At 38.8% G+C, this 14,960-nt stretch overlaps 1 protein-coding gene across 7 annotated transcripts in view; it reads right to left on the bottom strand.

Moving 5' to 3' along the window:
• Positions 1-4,881, bottom strand: part of UNC79 (unc-79 homolog, NALCN channel complex subunit) — a 237,087-nt gene extending 232,206 nt beyond the window's left edge. For 4 of the 7 annotated variants that reach the window (XM_045073063.1, XM_045073065.1, XM_045073086.1 and 1 more), the window contains exon 1: positions 4,185-4,880. In XM_045073063.1, coding sequence (XP_044928998.1) covers positions 4,185-4,206 — 22 coding nt within the window. In that variant the 5' untranslated portion in view covers positions 4,207-4,880. Of the gene's footprint in view, positions 1-4,184 lie in introns of all 7 variants that reach the window. The other 3 variants (XM_045073073.1, XM_045073079.1, XM_045073069.1) reach the window with 2 other exon arrangements.
• Positions 4,882-14,960: the final 10,079 nt, after the last annotated feature.

Here is a 14,960-nt window from a genome sequence, read left to right as displayed (position 1 = left end):
TTGTGCTACTCAGTGCTTTTCTATTATAATATTAGTAATATAGTGGTATTCTATATATAATAATACAATGTGCATAAACATTTTTAAAATTATTTCTCTAAACATGGCCCTTAAAGATGCATGAGAAAGAACAAAGTTCAACTTCAAATCATAGTGCTAATTATTTCTACTCTTAAAAGTGTTTGTTCTTCATATAATCAAAAGGATTTTTAGTTACTGAGATAAAACATTGAGTAGGATAAATGCATTTAAAATAGCATATATTCACATTTCTATAATTAGGCATTTTGAGCTTATACTCAAACCTCAAGGTTAGGGTTTCTAAATTTGACAATCATTTTGATGGATATATATATAAGTGATTTGTGTTTATCAACTGCTACACTGTTGTCAAACCACAAAAGGTGATGGATAGGCACATAATGCTTTAGAAATACTCTGTTTGGGTGATTAGCCAGTGCCTTGCTAGATACACAAAGCCAAGGAATTGCCATGCAGATTCCTTCCCACCTAAAATGGGTTAGGCTGATTGCTGGAAAGGACTCAGAGACAAGGAAAGGAGAATAAAATATAATCCAATAGCCCATATCCCATTTAAGTAATATCATGGTAATTTCTTTTTCTGCTACACTCTGGGGGGCTAGATCCAAGTTTATAATTATCCTCATTTTAGCAGCAAGCACAAGATTTTATGTTTGATAATGATGATAATAATAGCTATTAACTCCCCATTGTGTGCCAGAATTCTGTGCTATGCACTTTTCATGGATCATCTCATTTAATCTTCACCACTAGGACTATCCCCATTTTATAGATAATGCAGTCAAGGCTTACGGAGGTTCGGTTAACTTGTCCAAGGTCACGGAAATTGCAAGAAGCAGAGCCAGGATTCATATCTAGGCAACAGTCTGATTCTAGAACTCCCAGTCTTAACTTCTGCTGTTATTAAAAATAAGCTTTTTTTGAAAGAGCACATAGAAATTACTCTGGATTATTTAATTTTAACTCTCAGAAGACAGAGGAAGGGAAAGGAGGTAGACTTCTCATAACTCCAAATAAAAGAATGACAAATCCTTATCTTTTCATTTCAGATTCTATATCAACTACAAAAACATTCTCACTACAGTGAACTTTGTAAGAAAAAGAAGCATTTGGAGGAAAAAAGTTTTAGCTCTGTGCAATCGCCTAAGAAATTGCTAGGAAGATTTCACCTTCTGTTATGATGTTCTGCACATAACACAGGAAGCAGACTGAATGTATAAAAACAGCTCCAAACTATATCTTAGCTAAAACTAACCTCTCTTTCATTATTGATACTTATTTCATACAAGAAAATACCACTACATAATAATAAAATCATTTTTCACATATCTGTGACACTTCAGATTTCAAAGGTAAATCACGTAATCTGTTTGGGTTGAAATGCAAGTGCTTCCTCTTGCTGGTTCAACCAAACTATGTCCACTTCCTGCACCAGTGAAATCTTTACCTACATCAAGAGCCCTCAGGAAGAAGTATAATAGAAATAAATAGAAATAATACTTTGACATTAAATTAAACCTAATTCTCCCTGCTTGGTCCTTAGGGAAGTGGTATTGTGCATACTCCTAAATGCAGAGGATAAACGAACTCTGTTCCCTCCCGTTCTGGTGATCTCCACATCTAGTAGGAGAAAAATCCCGTGGCCTTCCCTTCTCTTTCTCCTTCCTTCTAACCATATTCCTACCAAGTCCAAAGATAAAATATCACAGATCTGCAACTTCTCTTTATTAAAAAGTATTCACCCTTCATGAACATCAACCATGCACCTTTTCATGTCTTTGCTCTATTTTCAGGTATATAATGTATACTAGAGTGACAATCCATTCATGTTAGTGCATGTAAGAGAGAGAAAAAGAGAAATTCCTAACTTCACTCTAAATAAAGACACCTAAAAACACTCAAAGCATCTCTATCCTTTTCACAGTCTACTCCCATTTACCTTCTTTGCCCTCCACAACACAGGATTAAGCAAAAACAACTAACACTATTATTCCTTACTTCATAGATGGAAACTCTGAGGCACAAAAGTATTAAGTTAATTGTCCAATGTCACACAATTAATCAGAAGGGCATACAAAACACAAATCCACATGTTTTAGCTTCAAATGTGGTATCTTTCCCATCACCTACAGAGGAAAAAAAAAATCAGTTTTACAACAATTCTAAAATAGTTTCTTCACTACACACTACCTGCACTACACAACCAAATCCACTTGTAGATTTTATTCACCCTGGCAATAACTGCCCAAGAAAGAGACAAGACAAAGCATCCAGTGAATCTCAAAATATAACAAGGAAGAGAAAACACAGAATGAAGACAGTAACACTCCCTGGTTTTAACCTGAAGTTATGTAATATATAACTATAAAATCAAATGACAGGTGGTGGGTTTTTTAACAACACACTATAATAAAACATTCAAGGGTGTGATATTCTCAAGTGGGAAGTTCACAATGATTCCAACTATGTTACCATTTCTCAGAATATAATGCATTCAATTTTTTTGAAAGCCTCTGTAGAAGCAAAATTTATCTTTGAGGTTAAGATTTAACTTTTGAAAATGGTCCCCAAAAATCAAAAAAGACCTAACTATTTAGAAGAGACAGACTATTAGGAGGGAAATAACTATCATTTATTGAATACTTGCAATGGGCTAGGCTCACTACTCATTCTTTTATGTGTATCCCTTCATTTATAATCACAACAATCCCATCAGCACTATTAACCCAGGTTTACAAATGAGGAAATAAAGTTTCAAGAAGTCAGTTATCTTGCTCAAGGTCAAACAGTAAATGGCAGAACTAGGATTCAAACTCAGGTGTTCCAGATTCCAAAAATAACACTATAAAGAGGTACAAGCACTGGATGGTAGGTGGGCATAATCTCTAATGAACCATCAATCTGGCAATTCTATGAGCCTTCAGTTCATTTCCTCTATCTGGTGAATAAGTGACACATTCTTTATACATATTCTATAAAACATACTGCCCCAAAATATTGAGACTACTCTTCTGGGTGTCTCACAAAACGGCTTTAATAGCCATTCCAAAGAAGAATTACAAATACTTTTAAGTAGTGACAGGATGGCATTATCAACATAACCGTGTACTTCTTTGAAAGAAACAAGAGTCAATTAGATGAATAAGTTCTGGCATATTTGTTAAAAATTAAAACTTATTGCTTAACAAAAACATCTTTTATTTACAAACATAAGTTTAATTTCCTGGATCCCTCAAGAGCACTCAGGAAAATGTTTCACATTAATCAAACTACCAAGTACATACCAATGGCCTACAAATGCGCACTACAATAAGAAAGGCTATAGGAAGCATATTAGAAACTTCCTCTGTCTACAAGGAGTTTGCAGGTTGTTTCCAACCAAACACACAGTCAATCATTACTAAGACAACTAAAACCCTCCTGTTATTTGTTATAGTTTGTGTCAGCTGCCCTACAAAGGAAACCTCTTTGGAAGAATAATTAGATCATTTTCCCTGAGCCCCTTTCACCTTCATGCAAAGCACCAACTCTTGCTTTAACCTACGGTTGTGTTTAGTTTTGCATTAGTGTGGGTATTCGGGAGTTGATTTTCCTCGCACTGGTCCAGAATTCTGCCTGACTCCCGGCTCCCTCCCCCTTCTCTCCTTTCTCGCCTCTCCAACCCGAAGTGGAAACTGCGGACTCAAACTCCCCTATGGTTCCAGCACCTAGAACTGGGCATGCTCAGAAGGCCAGGCAGGCTTTGGTTGCACTGACAGTTCCCCGCCCCTGATTTGCCGCTGCCCCCCTTCCCCCACTCCAACAAGAGATACTGAAATGTTTATCTGAAAGATATGAGGCCTCTTTTTCCCGAGAATGACCCCATTTTAATTTCATTTCCCAGGGTCTTTCCGTCTTGCGAAACCCCACCATGAGCCCGAGGAAGACCGCATTATTTTTCAGCACCAGGGACAGCGCCGCGTTGACATTAACGTCCACCCTCCCCCACCTTCTCTTCCGCCCCCCACCCCCCACCCGCCCCAACCTCAGCCCCCACCCCCGCACCAGCACGATGCCAAGGTCTCCCGGCAGCCGCAAACGCCGCAACTGCAATAGCTCCCAGCCGGAGGCCGGGCCGGAACGCCGGGCCGGCTGCTACTTACACTGCTCCGCTTTGGTGGACATGGTGCTGTCCAGATGGAAAGGCTTTGCCCCAAAATCTGTGTCGTGTGAGCTCCCTCGCTCCGCCAGCGATGTTGCGAGGAAAAGAGCGCATACCCCCCACCCCCCACCCCCTCGCTTTCCCCCTCCCTTAGGCCCGTGTCGCTACCATTCGGACAAAACGCACATCAAATTGCAGAATTCGGTCCCGGAAGGTTAGGAAATCGCCCCCGGAGAAATGGGTGGGATTTAATAGGCGGCCAAAGGCTTCCTGTCCGTCCCCTCCTGGAGCTGCCCGCGTTGATGTGGGCGGGGAGACCGAAAGGAGAGAGCAAGCTGCGGCTCCTGGTGAAATGGGAAAATGGGCTCGACCGGGGGAGGAGTATTTCCATTCATAAGGCACTCGGAGGGGACGGGTGTTTCCCAGAGAAAAGCCTCTTAAAGTGCCGGAGTCCCCGACCATTTGGATCTCCCATTGGCGTTCTCCGGGCCTGTAAATCCTGCTCCGGGAGCAGCCCCCGGTGCCTCAACGGGGCGACCAGAGAGGGACACAGGTGCGTCCCACGCTTGGTTTCAACCTCCCGGAGGAAGGCGGGGGAGGCGGATCCGGGGCGGACTGGAGACAGCCGGGGCCGGAGGGCGGCGAGGACGCTCCTGAGGATCGCGAGGAAGGAAATGCAGAAGTAACCCTCAGCATGGCTTCCCGGCGTGCTGTGGTCCGTGCCCTCTGCCTCCCCTCTCTGATGGGCTCTCCTGCTGATGATTAGGATGGGAGGTCCCACTGCCTGGGGGCTGGGAGAAGACTTTGGAAGTTGGGGCTAGGGAGGGAGGAGATTTCCACGGAGGGTGAAGCTGGAAGGGCCACAGAAAAGAAAAATGAAAGACGAGACAGAAGGAAGCCAGGTGTGCTCCCTTTCAACCACCCAGGATGGAAACAGAAACGTTAGGAAGCCCCTCTGCTGGAAAACCAAACGAAGCCAACCAACGGAAAGGGGCATCATGCATATTAATAGGAAAATGCTTAAGAGAATCAACAACAGAGTGAACGGATGTCCTGAGCCTGGACAAGAAGCAAGAAGACAAGAGGCAAGAAGAACCAGATTCACGACCCAGTTCCAGTACTTACTCATTTTAAGACCAATCTTTTAATCTCCCCGAGCCTCGGGCTCTTCATCTGTGAAATGAGAATAAAACCTGCTTTGTCACTTAAAGAATTATTGGACAGATCAAATGGCATCGTGGATGCAAAAATCCTTTTAAAATTAAAGTACTGTACATTTACCAACCATTATGATACTCAATTCAAATAACCTAAATAGTTTTTGAAAGGTAACAGTGATCAAAGCAAGTTGATTTTGCAATAGCTATGGAAATAACACTGTAAGAGTTGACCAATTATTTTTAATACAAATAACTGCACTGACTAAATCAATGTTTTTCCATCTTACCGAAAAATAATAATCCTTGGGGCGCCTGGCGGGCTCAGTCAGGAAGAGCATGTGACTCTTGGTCTGGAAGTCCCGAGTTCAAGCCCCATACTGGGTGTAGAGATGACTTAAATAAATAAAATTTTTAAAAGTAAAATAAAATAAAGAAAAAACAATCCTTGTTTTAGGGAAAAGATGTTAAATTGTACATGATATGTACAACACATTCGAAAGAAATCTTAGACAATGAAAAAAAAATCTGTGACCACATAGCAAGAAAATATGTTTCTGAGTAAACTAAAGAAGTCTTTAGACAGCAAGGAAATTGCCCATTATAACATATAAAGGGCCAAGCTTCATAATATTGGCCAAAAGGCACATAAAATGTTAGTGATTTAGCTGTTTGGGGTGTATACACAACTAGACTATGTCACCTTACTCACTGATTGACAGGTTGGTCTGGCTAACCAGGCTGATCATCTTATACCATTGTTCATTCCCAAAAATACATCTCAAAGAGAATTCATTCTTCAGTCAAAGATAAGTGATGATGTAAAGAATTATGGTGAAGAGTTAATTTTGGGTAAAAAGTTGGAATCATTCTGAAAGGAAATATGAATATAATATAAATCTCTGAAAATGTCAAACATTCTGTGTGATTAAAAGAAAGCTCAGGGCCACCTGGGTAGCTCAGTCGGTTAAGCATCTGACTCTTGATTTTGGCTCTGGTCCCGAGATCAAGCCCCACATGGGCTCCTTGCTCATGGGGTTGGGGGGGGGGGGGGTCTGCTTGGTATTCTCTCTCTCTCTCTGCCCACCAACCCCACTATCCTCTCTCTCTCAAATAAATAAATCTTTAAAAAGATAATAAAAGAAAATTCAATAATTTATTCAGAAATATCCGGGAGGCTTGAGACTTTGATAAAGAAAACAGTAATTGGGAAGAAAAAAAAATTGGATAACCCAGAAACAAGCAACAAAGCATGGGTTGGAAACTACTCTCTCCAGTCTAACGCTCTCCCAACTGAGCTATTTCAGCTGTTCATTGGAAACTACTCTCTCATGGCCTGCTTACCAAAATTGCTATTTGTCGTCAATTAAACCTCCTACTACCCCAGTGAAAGAGTATACCATTGTTAAGGGATATGGACTCAGGAGTTAGGTAGCCTTCCTTTGAATTCCAGTTCTGCCTAGATGTGACCTTGAGTAAATTACTTCTATACGTCTCAATTTCCTCACCTGCAAAATGCTCATAATAGGGCGCCTGGGTGGCTCAGTGGGTTAAGCCGCTGCCTTCGGCTCAGGTCATGATCTCAGGGTCCTGGGATCGAGTCCCGCATCGGGCTCTCTGCTCAGCAGGGAGCCTGCTTCCCTCTCTCTCTCTCTGCCTGCCTCTCCATCTACTTGTGATTTCTCTCTGTCAAATAAATAAATAATAAATAAAATCTTTTTTAAAAAAATGCTCATAATAATATAGCTACCTCTAAGGTTGTTGTCAGGATTAAGTGAGTTTGTATAAAGAACTAGAAAAATCCCTAACACATTTTAAATGACATGAGAATCTAGAATAATCCCTGGTACATAGGAGTGTTTGCTTTATTTTAGCATTACAGTTCAAGCCATTCAAATGCACCCATTCTGTTGAGGTTAGTTCTGTTTCAAACCCTTCAAAGACTGAAATCACCCATATACCTGATACCCTAATTAACAACCTAGGTTCTTAGAACCTCAACCTTCTAACATGTCCATTGAGCTAATTCACTAGCCTGGATCATATCCATTACCCAGTTTCTCCACTCCAACAAATGACCTCAATTACTACTTCAAAGAAACAAAGATGAACCTCTCCTTTTTGTCTCCACCTACCTGTGTCAACCTTTCTTTCTTTTATTCGATTACAAAAGGAGTCACTGCGAGGTGAAATGCCCTTTTCTTCTAACACTATACCTGTAATTAAAAGTGCTCCCGTGAATTGTCCTTTCTTTCCAGCTTTTTAAGTTTCTATCTTTTCAATGGATTCTTCCGTTCTGCTCACAAACATAAATCCTGGGAAAGCTGTACTTGTCTTAATACTAAATAAGTGATCTCCATTTCTCCACCTACTGCCTTTATGTCTTCAGCATCCCACCTATTAGCAAGTCCTTGCTGAAACAGTTCCTCTCAATAGTCACTAATAATTTCCTAATAGTCTACTACAATTATCTTATCTCCTGGTAACTAATTCTAGCATTTCAAATATTTCCCTATTCATTTTTGAAATTCCTTCATCCTTTAAGTTCTATGCTACAATATTCTGAAGAAATCTTCCCCAAACCTTTTAATGTTCTTTTGCTTAATAAAGTATTTCCCCCCATAAAAATACTTTAAAAAGTATCATAACCAGATCTTAATATTTTATCATAGTTTCATTACTTTATTATTTTTTTTAAAGATTTTATTTATTTGTTTGACAGAGAGATCACAAGCAGGCAGAGAGGCAGGCAGAGAGAGTGGGGAAGCAGGCAGAGAGCCCCATGTGGGGGCTCGATCCCAGGACCTGAGATCATGACCTGAGCCAAAGGCAGAGGCTTTAACTCACTGAGCCACCCAGGCACCCCCAGATACTTTATTTTTAAGAAATAAAACATTTTAGCTTCAAGAGAAGCCCCCATAAAACTTAGCTAAATTTGTGGTTAATCAAGCCTTCATATATTTATTCTATTCATTTATTCATTCAGCAAATACTTACTGAATACCTATTATATATATCCCTGGGGATACTACAGTGAACAAAGAAATACCCATCTCTGCCTTTATGGACCTAATAGTCTGGTGGAGAAGACAAAAAAAAAATTAAATGAATAAAACATGTAGTACATTATACACTGATAATTACATAAAAGAAAAGAGTACCAAACCAGGGGAAAGAGATTCAAAGTATGGAAAGAGATTGGAATTTTAGATAGGACAAAATTTTGCATAGGGTAACTAAAGACACACTATAAATATATCTCAAACAATATGTATTATTTCACATATTTTTTAACTTTATATATCATATGTATCTTTCTGATACTTACACTTTTTTTAAGATTTTATTTATTTATTTGGCAGACAGAGATCAGAAGTAGGCAGAGAGGCAGGCAGAGAGAGAGGAAGAAGCAGGCTCCCCGCTGAGCAGAGAGCCCGATGCGGGACTGGATCCCAGGACCCTGGGATCATGACCTGAGCCGAAGGCAGAGAACCCAGAGCCCCCCAGGTACCCCTGATACTTGCACTTTTTACTCAACATCACATTTTGACTTAATCACTTTGGCATATACGACATTAATTTATTTGTCTTTACTACTGTATAGCATTTCATTTTATAAGTATCCCACAATTTATTTACCTCCTGTCTTATTGATGAGCAGGTTGGTTATTTGCAATTTTTTCCTATTACCAAAAAGACTGCAGTGTTCAGTCTTACACATTTGTGCATGCGCAAAATTGCTCTAGGATAGTCTCAACTTCAACTTTCAGTAGATATTGCCAATTGCTTACTAAAATCACTGTGTCAACCTATACTCCCTCCAGGTTCCACTTCCAGTATAGCCATCAATAAATGACTCATGGAGTCCTCTCAAAGATAAGCTACAAACTAAATAAAATATAAAAACAAACAAAATAAAACATAACCTACCTAGAGCAGTTGGGGACTAGCCAAGAGCAGATAGATTCTGGAGAGGTGTTAACCCTTCGAGGAAGTGAATGGCACAAGAATATGGGTTTCCATACTTTATGGCTTTTAGCCTGCAAGATGATGGCTTTAGTTTGTGCAACACAGTTGTGTTAAAATTCCAATAGCTTGCTCACAGAATTTTTTGTCTGAATTACCAAAGCACATAGTTTAAAACAACCATATCTATTGGAAATGGAAAGGGGAACCATTAAAAAGAGAGAGCCAGAGAGGAGGAAATGTAAATTATGTTGCTCTGTACAAATCTCTAGCTTATCCCCAAACCATACAGTTGCAGGGCTATGTCCACACAACAACAGTGCAGCTAGGGATAAACGAACTACACTCAGAATTAAGCATCCATCCAAGAGTCAGTTTGTAGTATAAGTCTGTTTAAATTACCTACTAAAACAAAAAACCAACAGCATTTATAGGAATATAACAAAACACAGAGTCTTCACAGCATGACATTCACACACCCAGAACAAAATTCAAACTTACTTGACACAGAAATAGGATCTTTTCTTAAGGAAAAAAAAAAAAAAAAAAAAACCAAAATCCAGAATTGGAATTAGCAAAGATTTGAAAGCCTAATTCTGCTCAGTGAGGTAAAAGAAAATATGCTCAAAATGAGTGAAAAGATAAGAATACTAGCAGAGAAACAGAAAGTTATGTTTTGTTTTGTTTTTTAAGAGCCAGCTGGACATTTGGAACATAAAAATACGGTTTTCAAATCAAAATTTCACTGGGTGGACTTAATGGAAGAAAACAGATTAAAGTCAGTAAACTTGAATATAAATCTCCGGAAATTATCCAATACGAAGAACAGAGAGAGGAGAAAGATGGAACAAAACAAACAGAGCCTTGAAACCTTTGGGTTAGTGGCAAACTGTCTAACATATGTGTTATATTAGTCATAGAAGGAAAGGATAGAGAACAAGGAAGGGGAAAAAAAAAAGAAAGAAAGAAATGATGGCTGCAGGGTGGGACAGCTGTGTGGCTCAGTGGGTTAAGTGTCTGCCTTCAGCTCAGGGCATGATCTCAAGGCCCTGAAATTGAGCCCCATGAGGGGCTCCCTGCTCACAAGGGAGTCTGCTTCTCCCTCTGCCCCTCCCACCTGCTTGCTCATTCTCTCTCTCTCTCTCTCAAATAAATAAAAAAATATTTTTTGAAAAAAGAAAGGCTGAAAAAAAACCACACCAATTTGGTGAAATGAAATTTACAGATTAAAAAAAGCCTTTCAAACATCTAAACATGAGAAACACAAAGAAAATCACGTCCAGGCACATCAGATTCCAACTGACAAAAACCAAAGGAAAAAGGAAATCTTGGAAGCAACCAGAGAAAAATGACAACTGCTTACAGGAAAATATCAATTCTATCAGCCACTGGTTTCTAATCAGAAATTATGGAGGTCAGAAAATAATGAATCACATCTTTAAAGTATTGAAAGAAAAATGTAAACTGTCAGTGCAATATTCTATATCCAGAAATATCCTTCAAAGATGAACACAAAGCAGAAACATTTCAGATGAAAGAAAACTAAACAAATTTGTCAACAGATCTGCACTCTAAGAAACACTGAAAGAAATTCTTCAGACTCATGAAAAATGATACAAGATGAAAACTCAGATCTTCTCCCAGGCTGCAGCTTGTTTTTTGTTTGATTATTTATTTATAGTCTATTTCACACAAATTTTAAAATGCAGGGGATCCTGGGTGGCTCAGTTGGTTAAGCATCTGCCTTTGGCTTAGGTCATGATCCGAGAGTCCTAGGATTGAGTCCTGCATCGAGACTAAGCAAGGAGCCTTCTTTGCCCTCCCCCAACCCTGATGCTTTCTCTTTCCATCTCTCTCTCTCTCTCAAATAAATTAATAAAATATTTTTTAAAAATGTAAATGTAGCCAAATTTATCAATGTTTTTCTTCATAATGTTTGCTTTTTGTATTTCAAGAAATTCTTTCCTATTCCCCAAGGTTGTAAGATACTCCTATATTTCATTCTAAAAGTTCTAAAGTTATACTTTTACATTTAAGTGTTTATTATAAATTAAATTTGTTTTTTGTATACTGTGAGCTAGAGTCTACTTTTTCCATACGGATAAGTATCATGCTTAACAAAATTTGTTAAATTCTTCCCTAACAATTTCTAATCCCATGCCAACTTTGTCGTAAGTCAACTTTTTATATATGCACAAAACTGTCAAAAATTTTCTCCTTTTCTCCCACCTTATTTTAATAAAACAATTTCTGGGGTGCCTGGGTAGCTCAGGCAGTTAAGTTTCAGCTCGGGTCCTGGTCCCAGGGTCCTGGGATGGAGCCCCACATTGGGCTCCCTGCTCAGTAAGGAGTCTGCTTCTTCCTCTCCCTTTGTTGATCCCTCTGCTTGTGCTCTCTCTCTCTCTCAAATAAATAAAACCTTAAAAATAAATAAAAATGGGGCACTTGGGTGGCTCACTGGGTTAAGCCTCTCCCTTCAGCTCAGGTCATAATCTCAGGGTCCTGGGATCGAGCCCCACATCGGGCTCTCTGCTCCGCGGGGAGCCTACTTCCCCCTCTCTCTCTGCCTGCCTCTCTGCCTACTTGTGATCTCTTTTTCTCTGTCAAATAAATAAAAAAATAAAATCTTTTTAAAAATAAATAAATAAATAAAAATAAATTTATTTATTTCTCTGCTCATAGACAGTGCTTTTAGTCTTTTACTTTTACAGATTTTAAAATAAAATGTAGAACTATGAATTTTTCTAACAAACTCAAACTATCAATATTTCTATCATCTTTGCAATTGAACATGATTCCCCATTTTGTTACTGTTGTTTAGAGCTTCAGTTTGCCTTTTAAAATAAAACTTATTCATTTCATCAACATATTTTATCAATTGTTGTGCTCACAATGATTTCTTGTATGCCATACCTTAATTCTGAGTTCTCTTTTCTTTCTTACTGAAGAACATTCTTCTTTTTCTTTTTTTAAGATTGATTTATTTATTTGAGAGAGAGAGAGAGCACAAAAGAGAAAGCAGGGAGAGGGCTTGGGGGGAGGGACAAGAAGACTCTGGGCTGAGCATGCAGCCCAACAGGGACTTCAGTCTCATGACCCTGAGATCATGACCTGAACCAAAATCAAGAATCATATGCTTAACAGTCTGAGCCATCCAGGCATCCCACTGAAGTACACTCTTTTTTTTTTAAGTATGTAGCTAGAGAACTTCCATAGACTGACGTGTTTCTCTTTTGACCCACACTCTCATGTGTATTTAGCTGGGTATAAGATTAATTTTTCTCTTGAAGACAAACCATAAGAGACTCTTAATCTCAAGAAACAAACTGAGGGTTGCTGGTGGGAAGGAGGGTGGGAGTGATGGGTTGGCTGAGTGACAGACATTGGCGAGGGTATCTGCTATGGTGAACGCTGTGAATTGTGTAGGACTGAAAATTACAGACCTGTACCCCTGAAGCAAATAATACATTATATGTTAATTTTTTTAAAAAGATTAATTATTCTCTCAATATTTTGAAGATAATATTTCACTGCTTTCTGGGACCCTCTATTGATGAGAAGTTTGCTGTCACTCTCATTGCCCTTTATTAAATAATCCATTTTTCCCTCTTGGTAACAAGACATTATTTTGATCATCAGTGTTCTGCAGATCCACTACAATGTGTCTACCTGTAAATTTATTTTATCCTGTTTGGTATCAAGTGTACACTTTCTACCTGACAAGTCATGACATTTTTTAATTCTGGAAAACTGTCCACTATTTTCTCTTAAATATTTCTTCTCTACTGCCTCTTCCCTTTTCTCGTTGTGAAACTTTTTTTAGTATTTATTTACAATAAATAAATAAATGCCCATTTGAGAGAGAGAGAGAATGAGCAGGGGATAGGCAGAGGGAGAGGGACAGAATCCTCAAACACAATCCCTACTGAGTATGGAGCCCAACATGGGGCTCAGTCCCAGAACCCCAAGATCATGACCTGAGCTGAAACCAAGAGCTAGGCACCGAACCAACTGAGCCACTCTGGCACCCCCTTGTTATGGAACTTCTATTTGATGTATTATAACCTCCCATTCTATTCATGTCTTCATTACAGGTTCATATTCCTTTTTACCTCTCATGTTACAGTCTGAGTTAATTCCTCAGAATTATCTTTTAATTCACTGTTTCCATTTGTGTCCAATCTGGTGTATGTCCCAACTATTGAGATTTTAAATTCAATGATGTAAATTTTTCATTTTCATTCATTTAATTGTATTATTCATATCCACCTGTTCTCATTTCATGTATGTTTGATTTTTGTTCATAATTTTTCCTCTCTGTGAATTTTAGTCCTTCATCTAATCCTACACACACTTGTTTTAAGGTTTTTGACAGCTTGTTCCATAAAAAATAATTTTATTTATATTTTATTCATCTTATAATTTTTTTCTTGGCCATGTTTCTTGCCATTAGATTTCTTTGTAGAATTTTTGTTTCAGTGTATCTTGTGTATGAGGTTTTTGTTCTTATTTTTATTCTTCTTTCTCTTTTCCTCTGTGTTAAACCCTTCCTATCTAGCAATAGGTACTTTGTTTCTACCTAACTCCCTGGACAGCCAGTCATGAACCAGCTCTTATACCAGCAGATAAGATTATTAAATAGAGATATCACAAATCCAGCAACAAGTGATTAGGCAGTTTTGATTCTGTCCAAGTCTCAAGGCTATATCACTATCTTCCTGAATCTCTATGCTTACAGTGTGCTCTAAGCTGTATGTATTCCAAGCAGGAGCCAACAGTTTCCCAAACTCTTTTCTTGAGGTGGAGTAGAGCTGGGAAAAGCAGGAGACTTCAAGTAGTAAGTACAGCTGGCGAAGTACTCTTGGCTGAAGTACAGCTACCTGAAACACTTTAACCCCCATTACCGTGCAAGAACAGGCAAAGTACCATTGTCTACTTTCAGCCTAGAACCTAATTCACAAATTTGTATTTCAGTTGTTTCCAATTCATCTTGTTTTGAGCTCAATCATGCTTTATCTATCATTACTTTAAGTTTAGATCCAATTCATAAATATACTACCATGTTGGCCAAGTAGAATCTGACTACTCCATTGACTCTGTCATCTTCTGCATCCTGCCCCTTCTCCCCCAAATGGGAGTCATTTCTCGAAGCATCAGCTTTGGAATTCTTATCTTTCTTCTAAATCTCTCTTTCCTTCGGCTCTATCATCTACTCTCATGCTTCAACTACAAATAGTTGAATATTCTCAAATCTCTCTTTCTTTTTCTCCAGCCAATCTGCCAAGATTCAGGCTCATATTTTTAACTATTTGATGGATATTTATTTCTGGGTGTTCCATAAGTACAATAAATTCAAAATACATAAACCACACATTATTTTTCTACCCTATCAATACCTCTTCTGATTTATTAATCATAATGGGGCCATTATTCCCATTGTTGTCTAGACTTGAAGTCTTGGGCGCCTGGGTGGCTCAGTGGGTTTAAGCTGCTGTCTTCGGCTCAGGTCATGATCTCAGGGTCCTGGGATTGAGTTCCACATCGAGCTCTCTGCTCAGCAGGGAGCCTGCTTCCCTCTCTCTCTGCTTGCCTCTCCATCTACTTGTGATTTCTCTCTGTCAAATAAATAAATAAAATCTTTAAAAAAAAAAATG

Source organism: Mustela putorius, unplaced genomic scaffold, assembly GCF_011764305.1.
Source record: "Mustela putorius furo isolate JIRA1106 unplaced genomic scaffold, ASM1176430v1.1 tig00000129_pilon_pilon_pilon, whole genome shotgun sequence".
NCBI lineage: Eukaryota > Metazoa > Chordata > Mammalia > Carnivora > Mustelidae > Mustela > Mustela putorius.
The sequence above is the reverse complement of the archived record's forward strand: the minus strand, read 5'-3'. Positions and strand labels throughout refer to the sequence as shown.